At 28.2% G+C, this 25,634-nt stretch overlaps 1 protein-coding gene across 2 annotated transcripts in view; it reads right to left on the bottom strand.

Moving 5' to 3' along the window:
• LOC129920138 (frizzled) overlaps window positions 1-25,634 on the bottom strand; it is a 188,946-nt gene that overhangs the window by 143,608 nt on the left and 19,704 nt on the right. For both annotated transcript variants that reach the window (XM_056001351.1, XM_056001350.1), the window contains exon 2: window positions 1,699-1,818. In XM_056001351.1, the coding sequence (XP_055857326.1) occupies window positions 1,699-1,818 (120 nt within the window). The remainder of the gene's footprint in view (window positions 1-1,698; window positions 1,819-25,634) is intronic.

Here is a 25,634-nt window from a genome sequence, read left to right as displayed (position 1 = left end):
ATACAGAGTTTTGGAATCCAAATTTTGGCACATACAAAATTTCGACCCTAACCTTTTATTTTGTTCAACTGAGGATACATTTCAGAAAAACTCTTGTATTCTATATTGCTTCAACATTTGGGAAAATTCAACTAAATGTTGTCCCTTATTGACGATTTTGTGACACTAATTTTTTTACTAAGACAATTAAAAATAAAAAACGTCTGGCAAAGTCTCAAATAAAACGCATTTCAATGAAGGTCAAATTTTCAATTGGAAATGTTTATTGAAAATTTTAAAATAAAGAAAGGGTTAAGCTTTGCAGTCGAAAAAAAAAAATATTTTAAAAATGAAAAACCAAAAGATTTAATCGATGAGATGAAGTCACGATTATTTAAAAAGTTTTCTTTTTCAAAAATCATTGAAATCAGCTGAGCAAAAACTTTACGTTTGAACTAAATTGAACCATGTTTTTCAACAGATGGATTATAAATTAGATTAAAATTTGAAATTGGATTTTTCTACTAACGAATGCATTGCAAAAAAAAAAAAAAAACGAAAAAATACATATTATATGCGAAATAATCAAAACTGTGGTTAGGTAAATCAATTTATCTTTAGAGTTGTTTCACGAATGCTTTTAGAATTTTTATTAAGAAAAATCTTTCATCATAATATTATAAAAATGATACTTTTTTTTCAAGAGCTCTCTCTATCTCTCTGATACAAAATCAATTTAATTCAAAATATAATTGAATTGTCACCCAACTGTAGAAAGATATCGAATTTTCACGAGTGTCTCTCATCTATTTCTTGAATTTTCCTCCCCTTCTCTCTCTTTGAGGAAGGGAGAATTCTATTGGGACGAAAATTCCTAAAAATCCATTTTTTTTTTTTTTTTTAAATTCCATTGAAGCAATTCATCTTTGTGCCACCCTCGAAATGCGCGATAGCAAACCGAACTACACAGAGTGACATCCTCTCTATACCAACCCACTAACATTGACAAAGACGACTACGACAACGAAGACAAGGAATGTTATTTTTCGATTTCCGTCTCTCTCAAAAAAAAAAAACTTCCAACAATTTTCCAACATCACACAGATGTTTGAATAGAGTTTTCGAGAATCCCGCGTGATAGTGAATTCTTCATGAATTCAGGAAAAGCATCTTTCTTACATGATTCCTGTGCACTTTTGTATAAAGCTATGCAACCAACTACATTCAATATCCCTCTTGTTGTGTAAAAGACCGAACAACGAGGAAGGAAGGAAAAAAAAATAAAAAAATATTATTTTCATGTAAAGAAATAGATTCATAATTTATTTGACTGTGTAGCTAGCTTTAGCTTGTGCATCATTTATATAATCACAGTGAGTGGCTGGCTTGAAGTCGATGTATAGGAAAATAGGAAGTTAAAGAAGATGGGTTAAAGTAGTAGATTCCAAGCACATCTCGAGATATGCATTCGGCAGATTCTTCCCAAACTTGGTGGAATACCGCATCAATTTATAGGCAATGGCTTTTAAATTGAATATTCTAATGGATCTTTGGCAAAAGTTGAAGATACTTTTGTGGTCGGTCTCGGTCTATCTTTCCGTCTCTGAGTCAGTATATGTCTTTGTCTGTCTGTTTTGTCTGTCTGTGTTCTCATCCGCCAAAGGAATTATATATATATTTTTTTTAAAAGATTTTACGAAGTAATTTATGACCACTTACCGTAAATAAACAACTGGCAACACAAACTGCCGCCCAGGAACCGACCCAATAGCGTAAGACGGTTCGCTCGTTTTCGGGGAAGAACATTGCATGGCATGGGGCTCCACAATCACGAGTTTCCTAGAAATTGAGATAATAAAAGAAAAAGAAAGAAAAAAAAAATTACTTGTTAAATTTTTTTGTTTCTATGGTAAAATGGAAATATTTTTGTATTTAATTTTTTTTTTCAAAATGAAATGTTGCTATAGTAGAAATGAGGAAGGGAACAATGGCGCTACTAGAAATTCATTGAGTTTTCCAGTATAATAAATATACTTTGTACATCATGGTATCTTGTAGGTATACATTTTTTCATCAATTAGGATAAGTTACGGCTTTTTAACACTTAAATAAGAGCTATATGAGATTACTGACGCTTATGGAATTAAGTTGATCGGTAATGAAGTTTATTTTTAATTTAAAACCGAAGATACCGTCCGAGTGGAGACTTAATCTAACACAACAATTTGATGGAATAAATTGGTACATCTAATAGAAAAATAGAAGGAAACCATGGTTATTTTTATAGGGTCTTCTAAATTTGATAGTTGATTTGCCAGTCAGTTCTTATATATGTATCAAATGGAAAAAAAAAACACCAAAAAGTTTCGAATAGTAGTTGGCCAATGAGATATGTATCTGTGACTTCAGAGATTTCAACAACATCATTGGCTTGAAAAAAAAAACTATTTTTGGCAAAATACACATTTTTCAGCAAAAAAAAAAAAGTTACACGAATTCTCTTCTTTCGAACTAAAAAATATATTTGAGAACTCAGAAACCTGAATTGGCTTAGAATCTTTATTGGAAGGTACCAGCTTAAAAGAAAGTTTTTGAAAATTTTTTCGTAAGAAAAAAAAAAAAACAATTTATCAAAAAAAAATCAGTTTTTTTATGTTCACATACATTTTTTAATAATAAAATAATTTTCAAAGTCCATAACAAACCTTTTTCAAAATAAGATGGTTTTTAAGTTATTTTTAAATTTTCATTTCATTTCATTTTTCATTTTGATTTATGTATTTAATTCAGAAAAAAATCAAAGTCAAAAGACCAGAAACAATTATTTTGTACCAAAATGATAGAAATTTTGTCTGAATTAAAAATTGAAATTGAAAAAAATTTTTGAGCGATCCCAAGTGGCAGTTCATAAAATTAGTCTTAGTTTTAAAATATTCAAAAACCTTTATTAAAAATATTGCAAAATTGTTGTTTTGGAAAAAATTAAATAAAAAAATTGTGTCCTGAAAAATTCAAAGTCCCCTAAAATTCTCAAAAAAAATAAATAAATAAATAAAATAAAAACATTTCCGTTAAGATTGAAAAATGCACAAAAGTTACACATACACCACAGTGACTTTCTTGATTTCTTCTAATTTAATCACTGACTGAATAATAAAACCATCCGAGTTTTTTTACCACTTAAATACTGAAAATTATACGGTTGTAGATTCTAAATTTTGACTGTGGGGCTAATCTGTTTTCATTTTCATATGCAAAAAAACACATTGAATTATAAAAGTTAAGAACCATAAAAAAATTTGCTTTGATAATTCATGATTTCTTCGTCTCTATTTTGTGTCTTTGCGGATTTAGAGTTTTTTTTTTTTTAATATGGCTTACGTTTAAGTGCTAAAATATTTTGGATTTTTTTTTATTTTAAGGATTATTTAGTGTAAATTTCGTATTTTAAAAATCTTTTTAATGTACGATTGCAATTTGTTTTATACGTCTTCCTCGATTTTTCATTTTTTAGACTTCCTATAAAAATTAAGATTTTGGTCTAAAAATTTTTTTAAGGACGCAAAAACTTTCAATTAAAAATATTAAAGTCTCAGTTCTGGCTTCACGGAGCTAAAATTTATTTTTCTTAATATTCTTAAAAGTTAAAAAAAAAAAAATGTTCTAAATTATGATTTGGAAAATAGATTTTAAATTTTTTTTAGAAAATCCATAAAGATTTGCAGAATTACTGCGCCTAATTTTACTGACTGCTATTTAAAGCCATTTTTTTTTTAAATATATTTTTCTTTTAATTTTTAAAAGTTTCAGCAAAAACAGGAATTACTATAATGTTTTATCAAAAGTTTTAAGGTTTTAAGATTACATTTTTTTCTATAAAATCACGGAATGTTCCAATTATAACAGATTTCTCAGGAAAATCACGGCCTTCTACGATGAAACCCCGGACGGCTTTATAGACCAGGGTCGATAATTTTTGAAACCAAAAAAAATCATAGTAGAATGAAACCCATTGGAAAAGGAGGTGAATATGATGAAAATTAAAGGAAAAATAAATTACGGGCAAGCCGAGTTCGGGAAGTGGGTGGGTTGAGTTTTTAGTGGTAAAAAATGGTATATCTCGATTTCCGGCAAAACTACAAATCCTATAGAAAAAAGTTGTATGGCAAAGTTGTAGGTAATAAAAAGGTCTACAACTTTTGTATCAACAATTTTTTCACATAACCTCAAAATTTATGTGAAAAATTAAAAAAACCGAGTTTTTGGTTTTTTATTTTTATCTTTTTCAAAAACAAAAATTTTTCTACGAAATTTGGTGAAAACTTACCTTATTATGTCTCAAATACACTGTAATTTATTTGATTTAAAATATTAATTTGTTCACCTTATTTTGACTTAATACCAAAAAAACACCCTAATTTTCAATCGAAAATTCACGTGTCAAAATATCAGCTTTTTTCAAAAAGTCGGTGGGCATTTCGTTCGTTAAAATGTCTATTTTCTGATGGTGTAAAAAAAATTGTACATTAGTATACTATAGAACATGTTCTAGTAAAATTCAAAAAATGAAAAAAGCTTGAATTCGAAAAAAATTTTTATCATTGTTTACAATTTTGGCCTATTTATTCAAATTTACACTTTAATTACTCACAAAACGTAAGATTAATCAATGTTACATGAAATCTTACGTTTTTTGAGTAATTAAAGTGTAAATTTGAATAAATAGGCCAAAATTGTAAACAATGATAAAAAATTTTTTTCGAATTCAAGCTTTTTTCATTTTTTGAATTTTACTAGAACATGTTCTATAGTATACTAATGTACAATTTTTTTTACACCATCAGAAAATAGACATTTTAACGAACGAAATGCCCACCGACTTTTTGAAAAAAGCTGATATTTTGACACGTGAATTTTCGATTGAAAATTAGGGTGTTTTTTTGGTATTAAGTCAAAATAAGGTGAACAAATTAATATTTTAAATCAAATAAATTACAGTGTATTTGAGACATAATAAGGTAAGTTTTCACCAAATTTCGTAGAAAAATGTTTGTTTTTGAAAAAGATAAAAATAAGAAACCAAAAACTCGGTTTTTTGAATTTTTCACATAAATTTTGAGGTTATGTGAAAAAATTGTTGATACAAAAGTTGTAGATCTTTTTATTACCTACAACTTTGCCATACAACTTTTTTCTATAGGATTTGTAGTTTTGCCGGAAATCGAGATATACCATTTTTTACCACTAAAAACTTAACCCACCCACTTCCCGAACTCGGCTTGCCCGTAATTTATTTTTCCTTTCATTCTTATCATATTCCCCTCCTTTTCCAATGGGTTTCATCCTACTATGATTTTTTTGTACTTTTTAATGTTTTTGAAGGCATCGGCACTGGTCTATTAGTGTATTAACGGTTTACTACCATAAAATCGAAAGTTAAACTGCAAAATTGGGAATTTCTCCAGCAGTCACAGATTTCACTGTATAGATGATAGATTGCTAGGGTGTTTTACCAAAATGTTTTTCATGCATTCTTCCGATAAAATTATTCTTTTGGTAAAATCATGTATGTACTTTGAATTAATTAAACAAACAAACAAACACCAGGAGCTGGAGATGGTTTTAAAATCATTGAATAAAAGTCCTTGATAATATACTCAATTTTTAAAAAAAATTTAAGTAGAACTTAAGCTTTTTTTTATATCATTCCAAAATTTCATTTCTTTATAAAAAGTTTAACTCCAAATAAAATTCTTATTCATTCACCAATTTTTCTCATCCTTCCACTGAATTATACATTAAATTCTTCTGACAATGCTCTCTGCTCTATTACCACACACATCTACCTGCTTCTAAAGTAAAATTTCAAATTCCAAATTCTTTGTTTTTTTTTTTTTTTTAAAGCAAAAAAAAAATTCAAAACAACGAACGCGGAGTAAAATTCAAAGACTTAAATTCCCCGAAGACTTCCACAAGGATTTGTGTTCGCTGTGGAAGGAAAGATACATAGGTATAATGTAGGTTTATAAAAATGTATATCTGGGTATCTCAAATCTAGATACAATGAACCAAAATTTTCATCCCGGGATGATAATCATCTCTTTCGCATTTCACATTATTTCTACTCTCGTCCTCATGACTATAACTGAGATTAAGGGATGGATACAAGTTAGGTAGGTATATGTACTAGAATTGCTATGACGTGCTAGGCATCAGCAAAATAACAAAAGGCGTTCCTTCCTTCTTTTTTTTTTTTTTTTGATATTTCATTTTTTTTTAAATGCAGAGAACAAAAATGGTAAATATTTCTACCTTTTCTGTTAGCCTGTTTCTTTTTTAACAATATTATCCCTAAGGAATTTAATGCCATACTTGTGTAGTACTTGTATTATGCTGACCATTTTTAAGCAAAACCATTGAAATTCAAAAAAAACTGGAGATTGTTGACTTTTGACGGACACTCCTAATAAATAATTGATTGAAACTACCTGCCTGTTAAGGAAATTTTAATTTATTATGAAAGAATCATGGTCATTTTATTTAAAGCTAAATTATTTAGACTGACTTTTTTTGATGTGGAAGTTGACAACTAGTAGAAAGCCTTAAAAAAAATTTAAGCATTCGGAGATATTGTCTGTCAAAAATCAGTATAAATTAAAAAAAAATCGGTTTTAGGGCTGCCAAACTATGTTTTAAATTTTGAAATTTTTTTACATAAAAAATAAAAATAGGTCTGTTTTATAGAGAACTCTCGGCCAATTTTTGTCTTCTTCTTAGTAACGTTTTAAAAAAAAAAAAACTTAACAAAATATTAAAACTTTGGCAACACTGACCACATTAAAATGAAAAATTTAAACCGCGTCACTTCGACAAGAGAGTCAAACGGCCATTGCATTGGATTCTGCATCACAGGAAGGATGCATTCTCTTTGTCAAAGGATATTCACATCCACACATTTGCAAACATATGGACAGAAACACCATCTCTTTACGTCTCTCTTTTAAGTCATCATTCAATCAATAAACATAAAAACAGAAACTTGGGCACGTATGTTGAACACATTTGCAATGAACGTTCGTCGTTGGTATAATAAATTGTCTCTGGCGGGCATCTGTAGATGGATGGATTGGATATATGTATATGGATTTAAGGGCCAAACCAACGAACCAAGCGGGCATCATCATATAAGAAGGATATATTCACTTGATGGCTGATGGGCGAGAGAAGAGATGTATGACGTCCGTATGTAATTTAACCCTCGTCATATGGCTGCCAGCATTATTTTACAACGCAAATGCGAAGGCAAACGAACAAAAGGAATAATAACATTCGAACGGAGGAGTAATAATAAAAATTTAATGAGAAGCAAGATAAAAAGGTCAGCTGTTATTGTTGTTGTTGTTGTCATCTCTCCATCTAGATGGATTAAAAAGGGAAGAATAATATAATGACGTTTGTTTTCCATTGTCCTGATTCGAAAAATTTTTCTTTTATCTCATTTAATTTGTGTATTGATTGAATCTATATAAGATTTTAACTGTTTAATGTTATTGCTTTTAAGTTCGATTCAAATTTGGAAAGTGCTTATATGGCCTTCGATTAATAGTGGTCAATGTTACCAGTTGAAGTTCGAAGGTATATTTATGGTATTTAATTGTACATTAACTTGAATAAAATCCATGAAATTTAAAGGACCCCGTAGTTTTTGTATGAAAAAATTGTTTGAATGTTTTGAAATCCCGAACAAAAGTCTTACAGGACTCAACAAAATCATAGGTCTGACCAGATTTTGAGTTTTCGGTCATCTTTATAATGTTAATGATAATTTCTCGTTAATACTAACAGTAGCAACTTGACAGGAGTCTTAATTTTTAGAAGAAATGTTAATCTTTGTAACTGCGTTTACAAAATGTTGATATCTTTTTGAAGTGAAAACTTCTTTAGTATCATAGTGATTTGAAACAAGATGAAACGAAAAAGCGACAGGAAAAATCAAAAAAACACTTTATATCTTTTAATCTAGAGCACATAAAAATTGATTTAACTTTATAGTCCAAGAGCTAGTGGCACATTTGACTAAGGTAGCTCTTGTAAGGCTGAAAATTCGTACAGTGGTAGTTTTTAGCATGCTAAGTAAGAAAATCTTGGTCTGGCAGGCCTCAGCGGTGCACATCATATATATATATGACCTTGAAAGTTTAATTTTCAACTTTTTTTGCCCAAAATTTGACTTTGAAATCCATTATTTCAAAAAGTATTGATTAAAATAACTTGATTTAAAAACTAATATTAAGTGTAATATTCTGCCTTTTGAAAAATGTATCACTCATACCTGTAGGTGTTGCCGTCGTTTTTAAATAATTTTTTTTTTATTTTGAGTTACTTTTTTAGAAAATTGCCCCTCCCTCCTAAACGGGGGGAGATAGACCCCCCTTTCCATAGTAAAAAATGCTTGTATTTAACTCCCCTACAAGAATCCGTTACTAATTTTCCCCGCCTAAGTTATCGTAAATTCCTCAAAAAATATAAATTCAAAAATAAAAATCTGAACCAAAAATGGTTTTCTTAGGCGGAGAAAATTAGTAACGGATTCTTGTAGAGGAGTGAAATACAAGCATTTTTTACTATGGAAAGGGGGGTCTATCTCCCCCCGTTTAGGAGGGAGGGGCAATTTTCTAAAAAAGTAACTCAAAATAAAAAAAAAATATTTAAAAACGACGGCAACACCTACAGGTATGAGTGATACATTTTTCAAAAGGCAGAATATTACACTTAATATTAGTTTTTAAATCAAGTTATTTTAATCAATACTTTTTGAAATAATGGATTTCAAAGTCAAATTTTGGGCAAAAAAAGTTGAAAATTAAACTTTCAAGGTCATATATATATATGATGTGCACCGCTGAGGCCTGCCAGACCAAGATTTTCTTACTTAGCATGCTAAAAACTACCACTGTACGAATTTTCAGCCTTACAAGAGCTACCTTAGTCAAATGTGCCACTAGCTCTCGTACTATTAATACGCATTCTGATAATATTACTTTTCATTTTATATATCACACATAAAGGTAAATGCTTTAGAAAGTTACACAATCTTAAATTGAAAAACTTGAACTTGTTGACGATGACCAGGAAGTACCGTAATTTTAGTTTGAAATTTCGACATGATTGGCTTTAAAAAATTTTACGTTTTTTGTAGGAATGGTAGAATTATGATTGAATCGTCATAGAAAAGGTGATAAAATATGCATTCAGATGATATAAAATTTACTATAGGTTGTCCTATAAAAAGAATATAGATTTAAAGTTGATGGACTAAAAAAAAGGTTATTCTTTTTGATTTTTTTTCCCAAGAAAAATGATTTTTAGGTTTCACTTCTACACTTGTGAATTTCCTACATGATTTTTTTTGTTGGTTACACAGAGAAAAATATGACCCGCTTAAAACTAACAGATTGCCATATTGTTTTACCGTCCATACATTTCATAAGGAAATCTTATTAAAATGAACGATTAATAAGGTTTTTTTAAGGAGATTTTTTATTATTTTTATAGAGAAAATCTTATTAAAATTTGACTGAAAAGTTGATTTTTTTGCAACTTAGCACTAGAACAAAAATCGCGATCAATATTTTCATGGCAGGTTGGTTCAGGTGGTAAGGTGGGCGACTAATGATTTGAAGTCTCCAGTTCGATTCCCAGCCTGGTCATGGTTTTTTTTTTATTTTTTTGCAGATTTTAAAACAATAAGGAAAACCCGATTGTTTTAATAAGGTTTCCTTCTTGGATGAAAACCATAGAGAAATCTTATTGTTTTTGTTCTATTTTATGTGGTCTATTTTTCTCTGTGTAGTCAGATATTTATTCTTAAAGCTATTCATTTTTTCTTAACCATGATAATTTTTTACTTTGAGGTCAATTTTTTTCTTCGACAATCATTCGTTTAAAATTATTTTAATTTGTCATAGGAAGTATGAATGAATGAGCCTATTTTATGAGTAGATATAAGGGTGTTTATTCAGGTGCATCAATATTTGAAAGAAATATATTTTCATTCAAATAATTTGTATGTATACTAAAAAAACATTATTTTACCAAAAATATTTTTATGGACTTAATGGACTTTAGAGAAGTTAGCTTAATTTTACTTTTAATTAATACCAATCAAATTTTCTTTAGAAAATATTGCAGAATCTTTAAGTATCACGAATTAGTCCACTAATATCACGGACTAATTCCAATACTATGTATCACAAATTCTACAAGCAAATATCATAGATTTTACTTGAAATTTCACCGATTTCCCTAAAAAGTAGGAAATATATGGTAATATCACAGATTTCCGCAATTAATAATACTTAGACCAACAGGTATCACAGATTGTTTCTTCTGAAAAGTATCACAAAATCTTTAAAAGAAGCACATACAAAATTTAGCTCATACAATATACATCTCAAGAATGTCTGATGGATTTCTTAAGTATATAATAATAGGTATCACAACATTCTATGATAAATATCACAGACTGGAATAAATATATAGCAAGTTGATGTGAAAAGAAGGATGTGTTAGATATCACAATATTTTTTCTTGAAAAAAAAACCGAAAATATCTAACTTTTTTTTTTTTGTTTTATCACCTTTTAATTAATTTTGTATGACACCTTACAATAAATTTTATATCAACCGAAAGCTTATTGTTCAGCTCGAAATATTTATATCGACCATGTCTATACAACATCTAAAAAAAGAGCTAGAATTTTTTGAACCCGATCAGTTTTCTCAAAAAAAGTAAAATAAAAAAAACATTCTTTTTTCTCTTCTAACACCATTAAATCCATTTTTTTTTTTTAATTACAGCCTATGATAAAGTTTATATCATCAATTTTATTATTTCATCTTTTAAATAAGGCTTCAATCATATTTCTATGATGCCTACAAAAAAAGTAAGAATTTTTTAAAAGTCAACCATGTCGAAATTTCAAACTGAGATTACGGTACTTCCTACACTGGTGACTGGTCATCGGCAACAGAACTCCACAGCGGTGTTTTGATGAACTTCTCAAGTTTTCCAATTTACAATTGTGTAACTTGTAGAACACGTACCGTTATGTGTGATATATCAAATGAAAGGTACCTAATATTACCGGCATGCGTATTAAATCAAAAGATGTAACGTGTTTAGTAAAAGATTATATTTTCACCGTTATCTCAGGATTTTGAATATGAAGTTGATTGAAATTTTTGTCCAATTATAGTTTATTGTATTACCTATCTACAGTATAAATTTCATTCATCTATCTATTAAAACAAAAAAGTTGAAAAGGTTGAAAATCTATTTTTTTTTTTCTAAATGGCATAAATCAATAACGTGATTGCAAGGCATTTTATTTGTTGTATTTCTTTAAACTTTAGACTTTTTCTTATTTATCGAAATAAAGTAGGTACAAAACTTAACAACTCACATCATACCACAACCACAATTTTTCAATTTGTCATTTATTTTACAAAAATCAAAAACAAAAGAAACAAATCATCAACAACAGTATCAATATCGATAGTGTTTATATCACATACATATATTTTACAACAAGTATAATATTTCAATTTGACTAATTTGCCAACTGAATTTGGTTTCCATCCATAAGCCGCCGCCGCCGTACTCTAACCACTACATACCGCCACACGAGAATATGTCATAATAAATTATATTTTAAAAATCAAAAAAAATATCGATTACCACCCTGAAGGTGTTCCACCAACATGATGTTTATATTCAGACCGACTACCATGTCGTTCAATATGCAGTTGCAATAAGCATATAGCAACATACGTAACCAGAAGTGCAAAAAAACATTCAATATACAGAAAAAAAACCTACAATATCCTCAATATTTACTATCGATATTATGAATTGAAAAAAAAAAAAAATCGAAAAAAAAATTATCGATAAAAAAAAAAAAAACTGAAAAAATATCGATAGACCATGGAATATCAATTATGAAATACCCTCACGAAGCATAAGAGTTCAGGCGTCTTTGACTTGGGATTTAGATGCTAATAGACCGAGTATTGAACGAACGAGAAGCCCCGACCGACATCGACATGAGGTTTAAAGAAAAAACAAAAAACAAAAATCGAAAATGAAAAATATCAAAAAATAGGCTAAGTAAGGATTAAATTTATGTGCGGCGCAAAGCCAGAAGAAAAATCAATCTCGCGTGGGTTTGAAAGACATATATAAGACACGAACACACATTGTTACATTTAAAATACGAGCAATATTTTAAAGTAGACCTCAAGATATCGAAAGTGTATATTTTTTTATGTTTTGTTTGTTTGCCAAGTCACACTATCAAGTAGTGAATCTTTTCGCCTTATTCGATGTAAGTATCTCGGCTAAAGGACTGGTTTACATATTTCAAAACACCGCCACTAGATGGCGTGATTTAACTATAAAAAATGCACCACCGGAAAAATATATGTAGGTAGGTATTTGCTGATGCTACTCTTTGGGCCAATACAAATACATTGGTGATGCGTAAGGTTAACAAATAAGCCAAAGTGCCGGTTACAAAAATATAAAAACAGGTGAAGCTGCTACCAGTTTTTTGTTTTTTGTTTTATTTTTTGTTTGTTCCTTTTCTTTGTCATTTTCCAGTTTCAACCAGTTCATTTCGACTCTATTAGTGCATTGTGAGGGGAAAACGAAGACCGGGAATAAATAAATAAGTAGAACCTCAAGCAAAAGTTGAATAGTCGAGTGGGTAAAGTTGAATATTGGTAGTCGGCAGCCATTTTGGATTTTAATGATTTGTAAATATCTCAATTTGTGTAGATCCTAGGAATTAAAGTTTAGTCTCAAATTGTAGGTGAAAAACACTTTGTATCTGTCTCCTTTATCTTCAAGGTCAAATTTAACCAATAACCTTATTTGACAAAACATTTTGTCCTGTACTATTATAATGCATTTGGGGACCAAAAAAGAGATGTTTTTTAATACCGAATCGCATAATCTTGTATAGAAGAAAGAGAAACACACGATGATGATGATGATATAAACTCGTATCTTGGTAATAATTTATGTCCCCCTCGTTTTTATTTTGTTTTATGTACAAGACAAAAAAAGAATCTTTTTCTGTTACGATTTAAAAAAAAAGAACAAAAATCCAAGACCATGGGCATAAAGTATATAGCGGCAGCCAAACAAAACCAGACAGACAAGACAGCCTTTAAAAAAATTGCAAAGTCTTCTTATTCTTCTCACTCTTTAACGAGTGGATTGGGCAATTTGGGTAAATCCTTTTTGCATTATTTTGCAAGCCACTTAATTTTTCATTCGTGAAAAACAGCACTTGTTGTTTAAGGAGCCTTGAGGCAGTATCATATAAAAGGAGATTTTTTTTTAAATGAGTTTTTTTTCCGTTAGAGTAGAATGTAATAAATGGCTAATGGACTTCCTGTTTTAGGAATAGGAAATCAAGGTTTTTAAGATTTTGAATTCAATTCTATTCAATTTTGCTAGGCTGTTAAAAGTTTAATGCTTTATAAGCAATAATTTAGTTGTATAAGTAGGTAACGTTTGCCTTTAAGATTTGTATTATAAGATAATAAAACTGTTTTGAAATTTTGAATGTAGGTACGCCAAATTATGACGTTTTTTTTTAAATGACTATATAGAATGATTTACGATAAATTTACGACTGGGTCGCATTTAATTGCATTTGCAGTAAAAAAATTTCTTTAACAAAAAAATTAATTGTAATTGGATTTTTAAGTAATTTTATAAAAAGTGTAAGGTTATACAAAATTTGTTTTTTTATAGGTAATACAAAAACAACTTCCCATTTGATTTCTGGTCCAAAAAATAAGTTTTAGAAAAAAAATATTTCAAAATCGTCAAAGCCGTTTTTTGAACACAAAAAAATGTTTTTTTAGAAAATTAAAAATACTTGATATGCCATTCAAGAGAAATACTTATTTCTAATTAATTATAATTAATTAACACTTTTTTCAAGAAATGCTCAAATTTGTCTTTCGTAAATTTTACTTACTTTTAATCTGAAGGTTTTGCGTAAAAATTTTCGTTGAAATAAGTTAGAAATCAAAAAAAAAAATAAATTGCACGACTGGGGTCGCACGTACTTGCTCTTATGGTAAAATTTACTCTAATGTTATAGTTTTTCATTGAAAAAAATAAGGGAAAATTTAAAATTTGATATTTTCACGGAATTTCGTTAGTGGTGCAAAAAAAATAAAATCTGTTTTTATAAATAATTAAATGCCGTTTAAAATGATCTTTTACAAAAAACTAAGTATGCCATTTCATTTCTAGTATAAAAAGGAATTTTTAGAAAAAAAATTTCGAAAATCGTTAGAGCCGTTTTTTAACAAAAATAATTTTTTCTATATACAAATTTTAACATTTTTCAAAATAAAAGTTGATATGCAATTTTGAATAAATAATTAATTTACGCATAAAAACAAAATTTCAAAATTTTTCACCAACCCGTTTCCAAAAAATTAATTAAAAAAAAAAAAATTTTGAAATTATTTTTAAAAATCCAAAAATGTGTTTTTTGAAAAATTAAAAATTTTTTTAAATAAATGATTGTTTAAACGTTTCTGTTTGGTCGAAATCTGTTTTGTCATTTTTGAGAAATTCATAAATCCAAAAAACCGTTCTATGGCAGGTACCGTTAATAACGGTACAAAAAATATTATCAAAGGAGGCTCTTATCTGTAACAGTAAGCAGAAAAATTTTAATCAAAATCGTTAGAGCAGTTTTTGAAATAAATCAACTTTTCTGTTTCCGTTATATGACAGGTACCGTTAGTTTTGGTCCAAAAAAAAAAACTTCAATTTCTCCTCTAGGGAATCACCCAAACCTGTTAACTACCAAGTTCGAAGAAAATCGCTTCAGTAGTTTAGGCTGTAGCTCGAGGTTCTTACAGACAGACAGACAGAATTGCCGGACCCACTTTTTTGGCATTTTCCATCATCGTAATGTCATGTAAAATTGTTATCTCGAGTTCGATTTTTTTTACGAATCCTAAACTTGCCCTATAGTACCTATATCGCAAGTAAAAACTTTTATATGACCGGTGAAAAAATACAGTCTTACTTATTTAGTAATAAAATCTATAATTTTATATGAATTAGCAAAAAAAAAATTTAAAAACAACTCGGATTCTATAAGCTTTATAGATAAAATATTTATACATGAAAAAGTTAAGTAATTCTGTCCACTACAAATGTGTAGCAGGGTCGTAAACATATATCAATAAAAAAAGAAATGCATTTGAAATTAAAAAAAAATTATTGCAGTTAAAAATATTTTGCAATACAAAAAAATTCATTGCAAATGCAAAAAAAAAATTAAATTCAATGGAAAATGTGTCATTAAATATTATTTTCAAATTTCTTACAATTTGGGCTTTTTGACCTTACAACAGCTATTTCAAATATAATATTTAAGCATAATATAAAAATATCCAACATTTTAAGAAATTCGACGAGCATTTAAAAAATAATATTGCACATATTTTGCATTGATTTTTTTTTAAATGCAGAAAATTTTTTATTTGCAATACATTTTTTTTTCTGCAAAATATTTTTGAGTTGCAACAAATATTTTTTTTGAGAAATTTTTTTTTTAGGTATTTGCAATAAGGATTTTTGTTTTAATTTGTAATAAAAATAAAATGATTTTTTACAAACCTGTATTGATCTTTTTCTTATAAAAGAAAGAACTATCAAGTAATCAAGCAGTTTTTCGCATCTATTGTTTAAACCCATGTTTGATTTTTTTGGAAAAAAAAATATTTTAAGGTATGTGAGGGGATTTTAAAGTGAACGAGATGTTTTGGAATTTTTAGATATTTTTTTATATCCACATTATATAGTGTCCGTAAAATAAAAAAAAATATTGAATTAAACAATAGGAATATTGCATATATTTTGTAAAACAAGTCACCCTAACTTCTTTTTATTTCAAACATTCAAGCGTTATCAATTTTCATTTTTGTTTTTTTTTTTTTTTTTATCAATCCAAATATGCATTTTAATATTTTTCTAAACATTTTTGATGTACAAACAAAATTAATTAAATTATAGTTGTAGATCTTTTTACTATCTAAAACTTTACAAACATCATTTTTTGACATTCTATTGCCATAAATCCTACATTCATTCTCGCCTCCTTTTTCTCCCTCTAAAACTTCCAAAGAAGATTAAAAAACATCCTATGAAATGCTAATAAATTTGTTCGAAATTAAATTTTGGCCAAGAAAAAATTATCCATTAAAATATTTTTGATAAAATCATATTTAAAAGAAAAAAATTTTAATTTAAATAAAGCCATTAGATTTTGCGTTTAAAAATAATCACCCCTAGATAAAAAAAAAAAAACCTTCTCAAAATTGTGTTCTCAAAATTTAATCATCCGCATACTTTGCATTTTATCTATATCTTCTACACTTAAAAAAAAATCAACCTTTTAATTACTGAATGCCCATTATCCGAAAACATTCTACTAATTAACTTCGCAATTTTTTTTTTTTCTTCACCCACCACCATCTAGCTTATAAATAGGTTACTGATGCTTGGTTTTTAATGACCAACCACTTTGTTCCGATTTAATCACATTATCGTTAAGAAGAAGAGCTTCTTCGTTGTCCCTCTATATAAAAAATACTAACAACACGAGTTTAAGATCTGCATAAATTAACATTTAAATTAAATTTACTTAAAAAAATAGAACCAAACCATTGATATCTTTTTTTGTAGATAGATTTTAAGAGTTTTTTTTTTTTTTTTCTTAATAAACAAACGCCTTCGCTTTTTTTTTTTACTATATTGCCATTGCAAATCTAATCTTATTGACGATTTTAAGAAAGCAAAAAAAAAATAAGCGTGACCATGAAAGCCTAAGCCCTTTTATAAGCTTAAAAAGGAATAAATAAATTTACATAATTTTAAGAGAGCAACAACTGTCTAAGAATACTGATGAATTTAATTTTGAAAAAAAAATGAACTCAATTAAATCACACCTCTCCTTTGAAGGTTTTTTACCTTTCGCCTTGTTGCGTATAAAGTATCTAGTCCAACATCAATGTAAACGAATTTTAAATTAAATTAAAAAGAAAAATTCTTGACTAAGTCGGTATTAAAATCAAAACATGTAGCGTACGTATAGTGCCATATTAGAGACCAAATACAAAAAAACATCTTACCACCTTGTGTTTATCTATGAAAACATTTTACCTTAACGAGCATTGAGTGCGTGTTCAATTCCAATTATGGACTCGTTCAACAAAGTATCTTTTTAAGCCGATACCATCACAGGTTGCGGATAGTGAGCTAGCTGGTGGATGGTTGTTAGATGGTGTACGGTATGTGTTTGTGTACCGCGCCAAGTCCCAAGAGTATCACAAAGATGGCGTATCTCTATAATCCTCTTTTCTCTCAATTATGAACAATGATTTAGTAGAGTTTCTATTTTTCAAAAGATTCAAATGCATGTCCATGTCGAAATCTTAAATTACATTCAACACAGATTCTTCCTTTTTTTATTTAAATTGTGAAAATAGAAAAAAAAATTGCTTTTTGTTTATACAGAAATCAGGGTTGTATTTACTTTGCACAAATTTTCAATTTGACCGCCACAAAAAATTGAAGTTATCAAAATTTGACTTATATTTTGCGGGACTTAATATAAAAATATTTTTAAAATGTCATTACTGTGACATGATTTGACGCTTAAATAAGTGGAATCAGCTTAAAATAAGTTGATTCCGCTTGAAATAAGTGGAATCCGCTAAAAATATGTGGAATCCGCTTTAACTCTGTTAAATTTAAGGTGAAATTTACATCATTTGAATGTGAATTTTCATATTTAAGAACCAACCGTCAGACTTCAGCTTTAGTTGGAGCTTATCAAACTTATTTTCAACAATGAGATAGCTTGATAACTAAACAGTTGCCCAGTGAACGAACAGTTGTTTTTTTATTAAAATGTTCCACATAAAAATAAGATAATTTTCTTAAATTGAGTGGATTTCCTTTAAATTTGCATATTCAAGAAATTAAAATTAATTTAAGACGAAAGTCATATTAACAGAAAAAACATGCAAAAATCCGCTTAATTCCGCTTGTTTTTACATAGTCCTTTATCATCGGGTACTTTTGATACCCAGTGGCTGCCAGTTTGTTTTCTTTTTTTTTATTTAAATGTTTTCACATAAAAATTAGATGATTTTCCGCTTTAATTAAGTGGATTTCTTTTAAATTTGCATATTCGAGAAATTAAACAGATTTTTCCGCTAAATTAGAGACGAAAGTCATTTTGGCAAAAAAAACATGCAAAAATCCGCTTAATTCAAGGCGGAATCCGCTTGTTTTTAAGTAGTTATTTATCTTCGGGTACTTTTGATCTTCAGTGTCTGCCAGTTTATTTTCTTTTTTTATTTAAATGTTTTCACGTAAAAATTAGATGATTTTCCGCTAAAATTAAGTGGATTTCTTTTAAATTTGCACATTCAAGAAATTAAGAAGATTTGTTCGCTTAATTTAAGACGGAAGTCATCTTTTCAAAAAAACATGCTTAAATCCGCTTAAATTAATGCGGAATCCGCTTGTTTTCAGGTGGTCTTTTTTCTCCTAGCACTTTTTATTGAAAAATTTGCGCTGATTTCGAAGCATTACGTCATAAAATAACATGTCAGTACCAAGGTATTAAAGTTTCTATAAAACTGTCACTTCTGCTAATAAAAAGAGAAAAACTAAAAATTTTGTTATTTAACTTTTAAAAAATTTCAAAACTATTAAACTCAATTTATAGACAATTTTGGCAAAGAAAACTAATTTAATAACTCAAATTTGCCAAACAAAAGAATAAAACTTGTTTTTTTTTCCCAAAACCTATAAGTTTTAACTTTCTGTTAAACGTTCTGCAAACTCACACCCAAAAAGAAATACACAGAAGAAACTTTTTTTTTGTTGGCAATTTATAGTTACGGATGCATCTTTCCATTTTAAATGCATGGTATGGCTGTTTATCCTCTGGTGTATATCCTTTGTGTCCTGTCTATGTCATCGAAACAGTCTCGTATAAGCACCAATAACAAGTTTTTTTTTTTATTGTTGTTCGTTTGTGTCGTCTTCTTTTCTTTATAATACCATTGGCCAATATACCGGATAAACTTCCATCATCAGGAAGGAAAAACTGCTGCTGAAAATTTGTGTGTGTGAGAAAAAAAAAATAAAGAAGAAATTTATATGAACGATGGACGAGAGAAAAGTTGTATCTTTTCGACCAGAAAGGACTCCTTACCGGAAATTTGTTGGCTTACACAAAAAACACAAACAAACAAAACAACAAAGCGGACAAGCAAAGGCGAAACAAAATTAAAAAACAAAAATACAACAAAAAGAAAAGAAACAATATAAAATTTTCTCTCTTCCGTTTTAGACATTGAAAAAGTGTTGTTTCTTTTTTATGTTCTTTATTTTTTTTGTGTTTTGACTCCTTCAATGGCTGTCAAAAGATGGTTGGTTTATTTTGGTCTAATATAAAAGAAAGTCTTGAAGGGTGTTTTAATTTAAGTTACAAATTCAAAATCCAAAATCCAGAAATTACAAATCTGGTAAACTCGAAAAATAAACGGAACAAAACTTGAAACTTAAAAAAAAACTCCGAGTATATCGAAAAACCAAATTGTAGCGGAAAATCTGGAGAACTTTCAATACAAGCAAAAATCCGAATTTTGGTCTTCGGTTAGTTTTAGGCTTTGGTTTCTTGGGATTATGGGATTTTATGATCCAAGGTGAATATTCGAATTAAGGCATTTATGAGTTTTCCATGTCTTGGGTGTTCAGGATGTACATATTTAAGAATCTATTTGAAGAAATTGAGATACAAAGATTTTCGGTTTAAATAATAATTTTCAGAGGATTTTTTGATTGGATTTTTCAAAATTTCGTAGACAAAAAAAAAAAATCCAGTGTTTTTAATTTTATAAAGCTTATTTTTAGGGCATTTAGATTTTCTGACTAAAATTTTAAAATGGATTTTAAAATATTTGTCTCGAAAACTATATTATTTCTGGAATTTTGTTTCACGAACCTCTTTTATCTTTGGCAGATTATAAGAAAATCTACATATGAAAAAATGTTAAATTACTTTTAAGTTAAAAAAAACATAGGTAAGACTAAGAAATTCCAAAGTTCTAAAAATTATAGTTTTCCAAATTTCTTAAGATTTAAAAAAAATCGAAATCCTGAGTTTTTCATTTGCAAAAGCTCATTTTTAGGGATTTTATTAATTTTGTTAATGGGTTTTAAAATGATTATTTTCGAAATTATTTTAACTTTCATACTTAGTGTTTTTGAGAATATAATTATCAGTTTTTTTTTTTATTTTGGGTTATTATTAAATTAATTTTTGAGTTGCTGTTCTAACAAAAATAAGAGTTTCTGGATTTTGACATAAGCTCAAAAATCTGACTTATAAGAAAAATTTATTTTGAAGTTATGATTTTCTGAATGAATAAAAAAATATCTCAAATCCTTTAACTAATATAAAATTATTAGATATTAAGTCCCAAAAATCCTGTTTTTCAAGAACTTGAGGTTTCATAATTTTTAATTCGTTGTTTTTTGGAATTTTGAAATTAACATTAAGTTTTCATTAAAAAAATATTTTTTTTAAATTGAAATCCTAAGCTGTTCAGTTAAAAGGCTTATTTTTTGGGGATTTTCGGAATGAGTTTTAAGTTTTTTTTTTTAAAACGTACCTAGTATTTTCTAGAACATAATTTTTGAAAACCGAAATCTTTTTACAAAACACAAAACCCTGAAAAGTTAAAATCCTTGAAAACCAAAAATTTATATCGAAAAAAACTAAATTAAGTACCTCTTAGTTAAAAAAAAAAATTCGAAAATTCAAAAAATTATAGTTTTATTCAAAATTTTCTAGATTTTTACTTTTTTTTTCAATTATGTTTTTAGTATTTTGAGCATTTTAGATTCACAATATTTGATAAATTTTTTAGTTTCTAGATGTGACTTTTAGAAATGTAAAGTTAACAATAATTTTCGCCCAAAAATTTTGAAATCGAGAAACCTTAAATCCTGAAGGTCCGAATCAAAAAAAAATAATAAATCCCAAAAACCCAAATCTCAAAAAAAATTTAATAGAAATGCAGAAATGGAAAATTTTGAAATCCCGAAATATTTTTGATATTTCGTACATTTTGAAATATTTATAATTAAGCTCTATATAATTTTGTCTTCGCTATAAAATCTTTTACTTTTCAAAATACATATAACTTTTCTAACACTCTAAACACCCTATATGACTTACAAACTGTACAGAGCTTCCATTTAGGAATATGACTTTTTTATTTAATTCCCTCACACTTGAACTCATTTCCTGCTTTTCACAAAATCCCCCTTCTCATCCTCAAACCGCACATTTTGAAACAAAAATTAATAAAAAAAAAAATGTGTACAAAAAGCAAAAACCGACCATTTTCCAACTGCTCTATCCTTACACGAGCTTGCACAACACAACAAAACTCTTCATCAAGTCAAATTGTCTGCCCTCATCCTTCTTAAATAAATTTAAGTCGACCCTTAACCCTTTTTTTTCTTTTTTTTTTGAACGGACACTAGAAAAAATCGATTTCGTTCATTTGCACCCAAAGGCGATTTATAAAATTTGTGTTTGTGTTGTTTTTTCTTGTTTCTCTCACTCAAAAGTCGTGAAAACGAATTGGCTTTCAACATCGTCGTCGCCGTTGTCTTTTGTAGTTGTCCGTTCGGTTAAAGTCAAAAAGGATTTTTTATGGTGAACTATGCGAGGACGATTTGGATAAAGAGAGAGAGGATTTTTAAAATGAAAATGTTTGAAAAATTACAAATTAAAAAAAAAAAAAAAAAAAATCGTATAGAGTTGAATGTAAGCAAAATTCATAGATATTATAGTCTGGGAGGTAGTGTTGCATTGTATTTCGGATTTTGTTCTTAGATTGTAAGTTGTGAGATTTGGACTTCAAAAAATTTAAAAATTCATAAAAACAAACAACATTTTCAACTTTTTTTTCAAAAACACGTAAAATTTTTACAAAAATTCTATTTCCTAAAAGCAAAATGGCCGCCATCTCATAAGATAGCTTCCAATGAGTTTTTTACTTTTTTCTACCAACCGTAAAAGAGTGAATCAGATTTCGGATTTGTGCAACTGCTATTTCCGGTCTATTAGAACAGACGCATTCGTTGCAAATGTAGAATCGTTCTGTTATTGTGACAGGTCGATTAAGTTGATTGATGGCGTTATCTTGTCTCAACAACAACAACAACAGCTCTTAAGATTACGCTTTTTTGTATATTCCACATCAGCAATAGTCCGCTCGTAAAGTGCATTGCGTTGTTCATCTTGATCTGTTTTGAAAGGGTATTCAGTTTTTGTGGATCCACACAACAACTAAACTATGACCGATGATGTTGCTTCTCCTCCCCGTCGTTTCCGTCGACGCCATTACTATCTTTTACATGCAGCTGCAGACAATCACTACCATCAGCCAGAGCATCATTTAAAGTGGATTTTTGAAAATATATTTTATTTTCTTGCTTCAAAAGGCAATTAATCAAGTGTTCAAGTGTATAGAAACGGTCCTGAGAGTGAAAAAGTGCACCATCGCATCGCACTCGAAACAAAACTAAGTACAGAATTCAAAGATATTGAATTTTTTTTTTTTTAACTTTACGTTGATTTGCTGCTGAAGTCGTTTTTTTTTATAACTCATCCGTCCTTTGGTAGATCTCGTCATTTTTTTGGCGTTTTTTTTTTTCAGATGATTGTGGAGGAGGTCCGCAGGGATAATTTTTCGTCGTTGTCGTCGTCGTCAGTCGTTTGCATTTAATACTCAACTCGAATCTCTCTCACATCAGACCAAACACAGGAAAAAAAGATGAACGATTGTCATTATTCTATGTCGAAGAGAGAAAATTGTGTTCGCGTTGTTGTATACTCGAACATGTATAGAATATTATTCTGGTGTTGTATATATATTTTTAGTTAAAAAAAATGACTTCTGCAGCAGCAACATCTCGCCAGATACAAGAGTGCAAATCCACAAAACAGATGAACACAAATTTGCGCTGAGGTCGGTTCTTATGGTTCAAGTAATTTATAGTAGCTTTTTGGTTTAAGACATGGTAATGATGGCTTTCGACGAAGAAGAGTTGATGATGAACATCAATTTTGAAGAGAAAAATTTCACACAGTCATTTATGTATATAATATCGCCGACACCATCGTAGATCGTATATGCGGTTTTGTTTGAAAAATCACTTCAAGAAATTATTGCTGTTTTGTTAAATTTATTTTAGTTTTCGTGAAGGATTTCCTTTGAAATGTGTTATTTTCTATACATTTTTTAAAGGAGTTGCAAAGTTCAAATGAAATATGTATGTAGTGGAAATTTGAGCTGAAATATTCCTTCTGTATTTTATACAAAAATTGATTTATTTTTTATAGGTATAGTGGAGTAACTAAAGCTCAAAAATTGGCAATATTAGGGAACCCGGCCGAACAGCTTAGATTTTGATGATCTTTTTTTTCAAACGTCGGTAATTAAAAATACTTTAAAGTCTATAGATTAAAAATTGCCGGTGTTGCCGTTTTGATTTTTTTAATTTAATTGAAGATTTTTGTGAACAAAAACAAATTTTTTTCAAAAATTTTTCTTAAATTTCATAAATTAATTGATGCCAAAAGATTGTCTAGGAAATTCAAGGAAAACAAATATATGGGAGTGAGGAACAATCTTCCATAGTTCAAGCGATAGATGCAATTTTCTTATTAATTGACTTCAAACACAAAAAAAAATATTTGAACACAACGGCAACACCTACAATATTCAAATATACATTTTTTAAAAGCTAGAAGCTTAGTCATATATGTTAAATTAAAATTAAGTTAATTGAATGAACGGCTTTTGAAAGAATGGTAATTGAACTCAGATTTTTGAAAAAAAAAAAATTATTAAAAAAATTTTAACATGTCGTTTTTTAAACTTGGTGGTAATATAAAATGCATTTATTTTCAAATTTTTTTGGCCGCATTTATTATGATTTAAAATTATAAAAGGAAATGTCAATATGTATTACGGTTTATGAAAAAAATTAAAAAGTATTTCATTTTCGAAGAACTTTTTTTTAATAAAATTTTGAAAGAAAATGTAACTTATTTTTTTTTTAAAGTTCAACATCTAAACAAAAAATTATTTTTTATTCATTTAATAACCCTTACTGTTGAAAGTTAAATAGCAAAAATTTAAAGTTCCTATTTACCACAGTCTTTGAGAAAATTAATTATTTCAATGCAAAAATTCAGTTTTAATAAAAAAAAAACCATTGAAATTGAAGTAATTTTTCATGTTTTTTTTTCAAAAGTGTGATATATTTTACCTTTTTTGCTTCGAAATTCAACTGATAATATTTATGGCCAAAAATTTTTTTTAAATAAATTCATATTTTATTAGAAAAAGTTTGGAAAACAGTCATTTTAAATTTTTCTAATAACATTTTTTTTTTAATTCTGAGTTTGAGGACCATTTTTTCAAAAAGTCTTGATTAAATTTAGTGGATTTAAATTTAAGAGATAAGAATGAGCTTCTGGCTTTTTTAAAATGTATTTTAAAATATTGTAGGTGTTGCCGTTGTTTTCAAAATATTTTTTTTGTGTTTGAGGTCAGAATGTTAGAAAATTGCATTTATCGCTTAAAAGATGGAAGATTGTCCCTTATATATTTTCCTTAAATTACCTAGAGAATCTTTTGCTATCATTTGTTTTATGAAATTTGAGCAAAAAAATTATTTTTGTTAAAAAAAAAATTAATTTTAATTTTTAAAAACAATACGGCAACACCGGCAATTTTTAATCTATAGACTTTAAAGTATTTTTAATTACCTACGTTTGAAAAAAAAAATCGTCAAAATCAGAGCTGTTCGGCCGGGTTCCCTAATAATTTGCTTTAGTTACTCTACTAGTATACATATTTGCAAATTGTTTTTACGAAATATTACAAATACTTAAATTTAATTTTTTGAAGTATGAAAACGTTCCCGAAATGATTAAAAATGTTAGAAAAAATTAGTATAAGTAGATTAACAAATTTTGTATTTTCACGGTTTCACCTAAAATTATTATTATTTTTTTTTTAACATTTCCGGAACGGTTCCATGACATTAAAAATGAAATCCAAGTATATTTTAATTTGATTTGAAATGAGATTTTTTACCGAGAACGGTTATTTTTAAAATTTTGAGAGCGATTTCACGGAACATTTTTCAAGAAAATGTAAAGGTTGTCGAAATTTTTGAATTTAAAAATGGTTTTGGGTGATTCCAAAAGTATTCTAAAGATTTTGAGTTAAGAGTTCCTGTGTTCTTTGATAGTTAAAATATTACTATTGAAATGAGTAAAATATTGTTTTTTTTTTTTTTTTTTTTTTGTTTTTACCGACTTTTTCAATTTTCGAAAACAACCAATTTCAACAAAAAAAAAAAAATTGGACTCAGAAATGTTTATTTAGCCGTTATATAAAAATTATGAAAAATTAAAAAAAAAAAATATGCATTTCATGAAA

This window comes from Episyrphus balteatus, chromosome 4 (assembly GCF_945859705.1).
Source record: "Episyrphus balteatus chromosome 4, idEpiBalt1.1, whole genome shotgun sequence".
In the NCBI taxonomy this organism is placed as follows: domain Eukaryota; kingdom Metazoa; phylum Arthropoda; class Insecta; order Diptera; family Syrphidae; genus Episyrphus; species Episyrphus balteatus.
The sequence above is the reverse complement of the archived record's forward strand: the minus strand, read 5'-3'. Positions and strand labels throughout refer to the sequence as shown.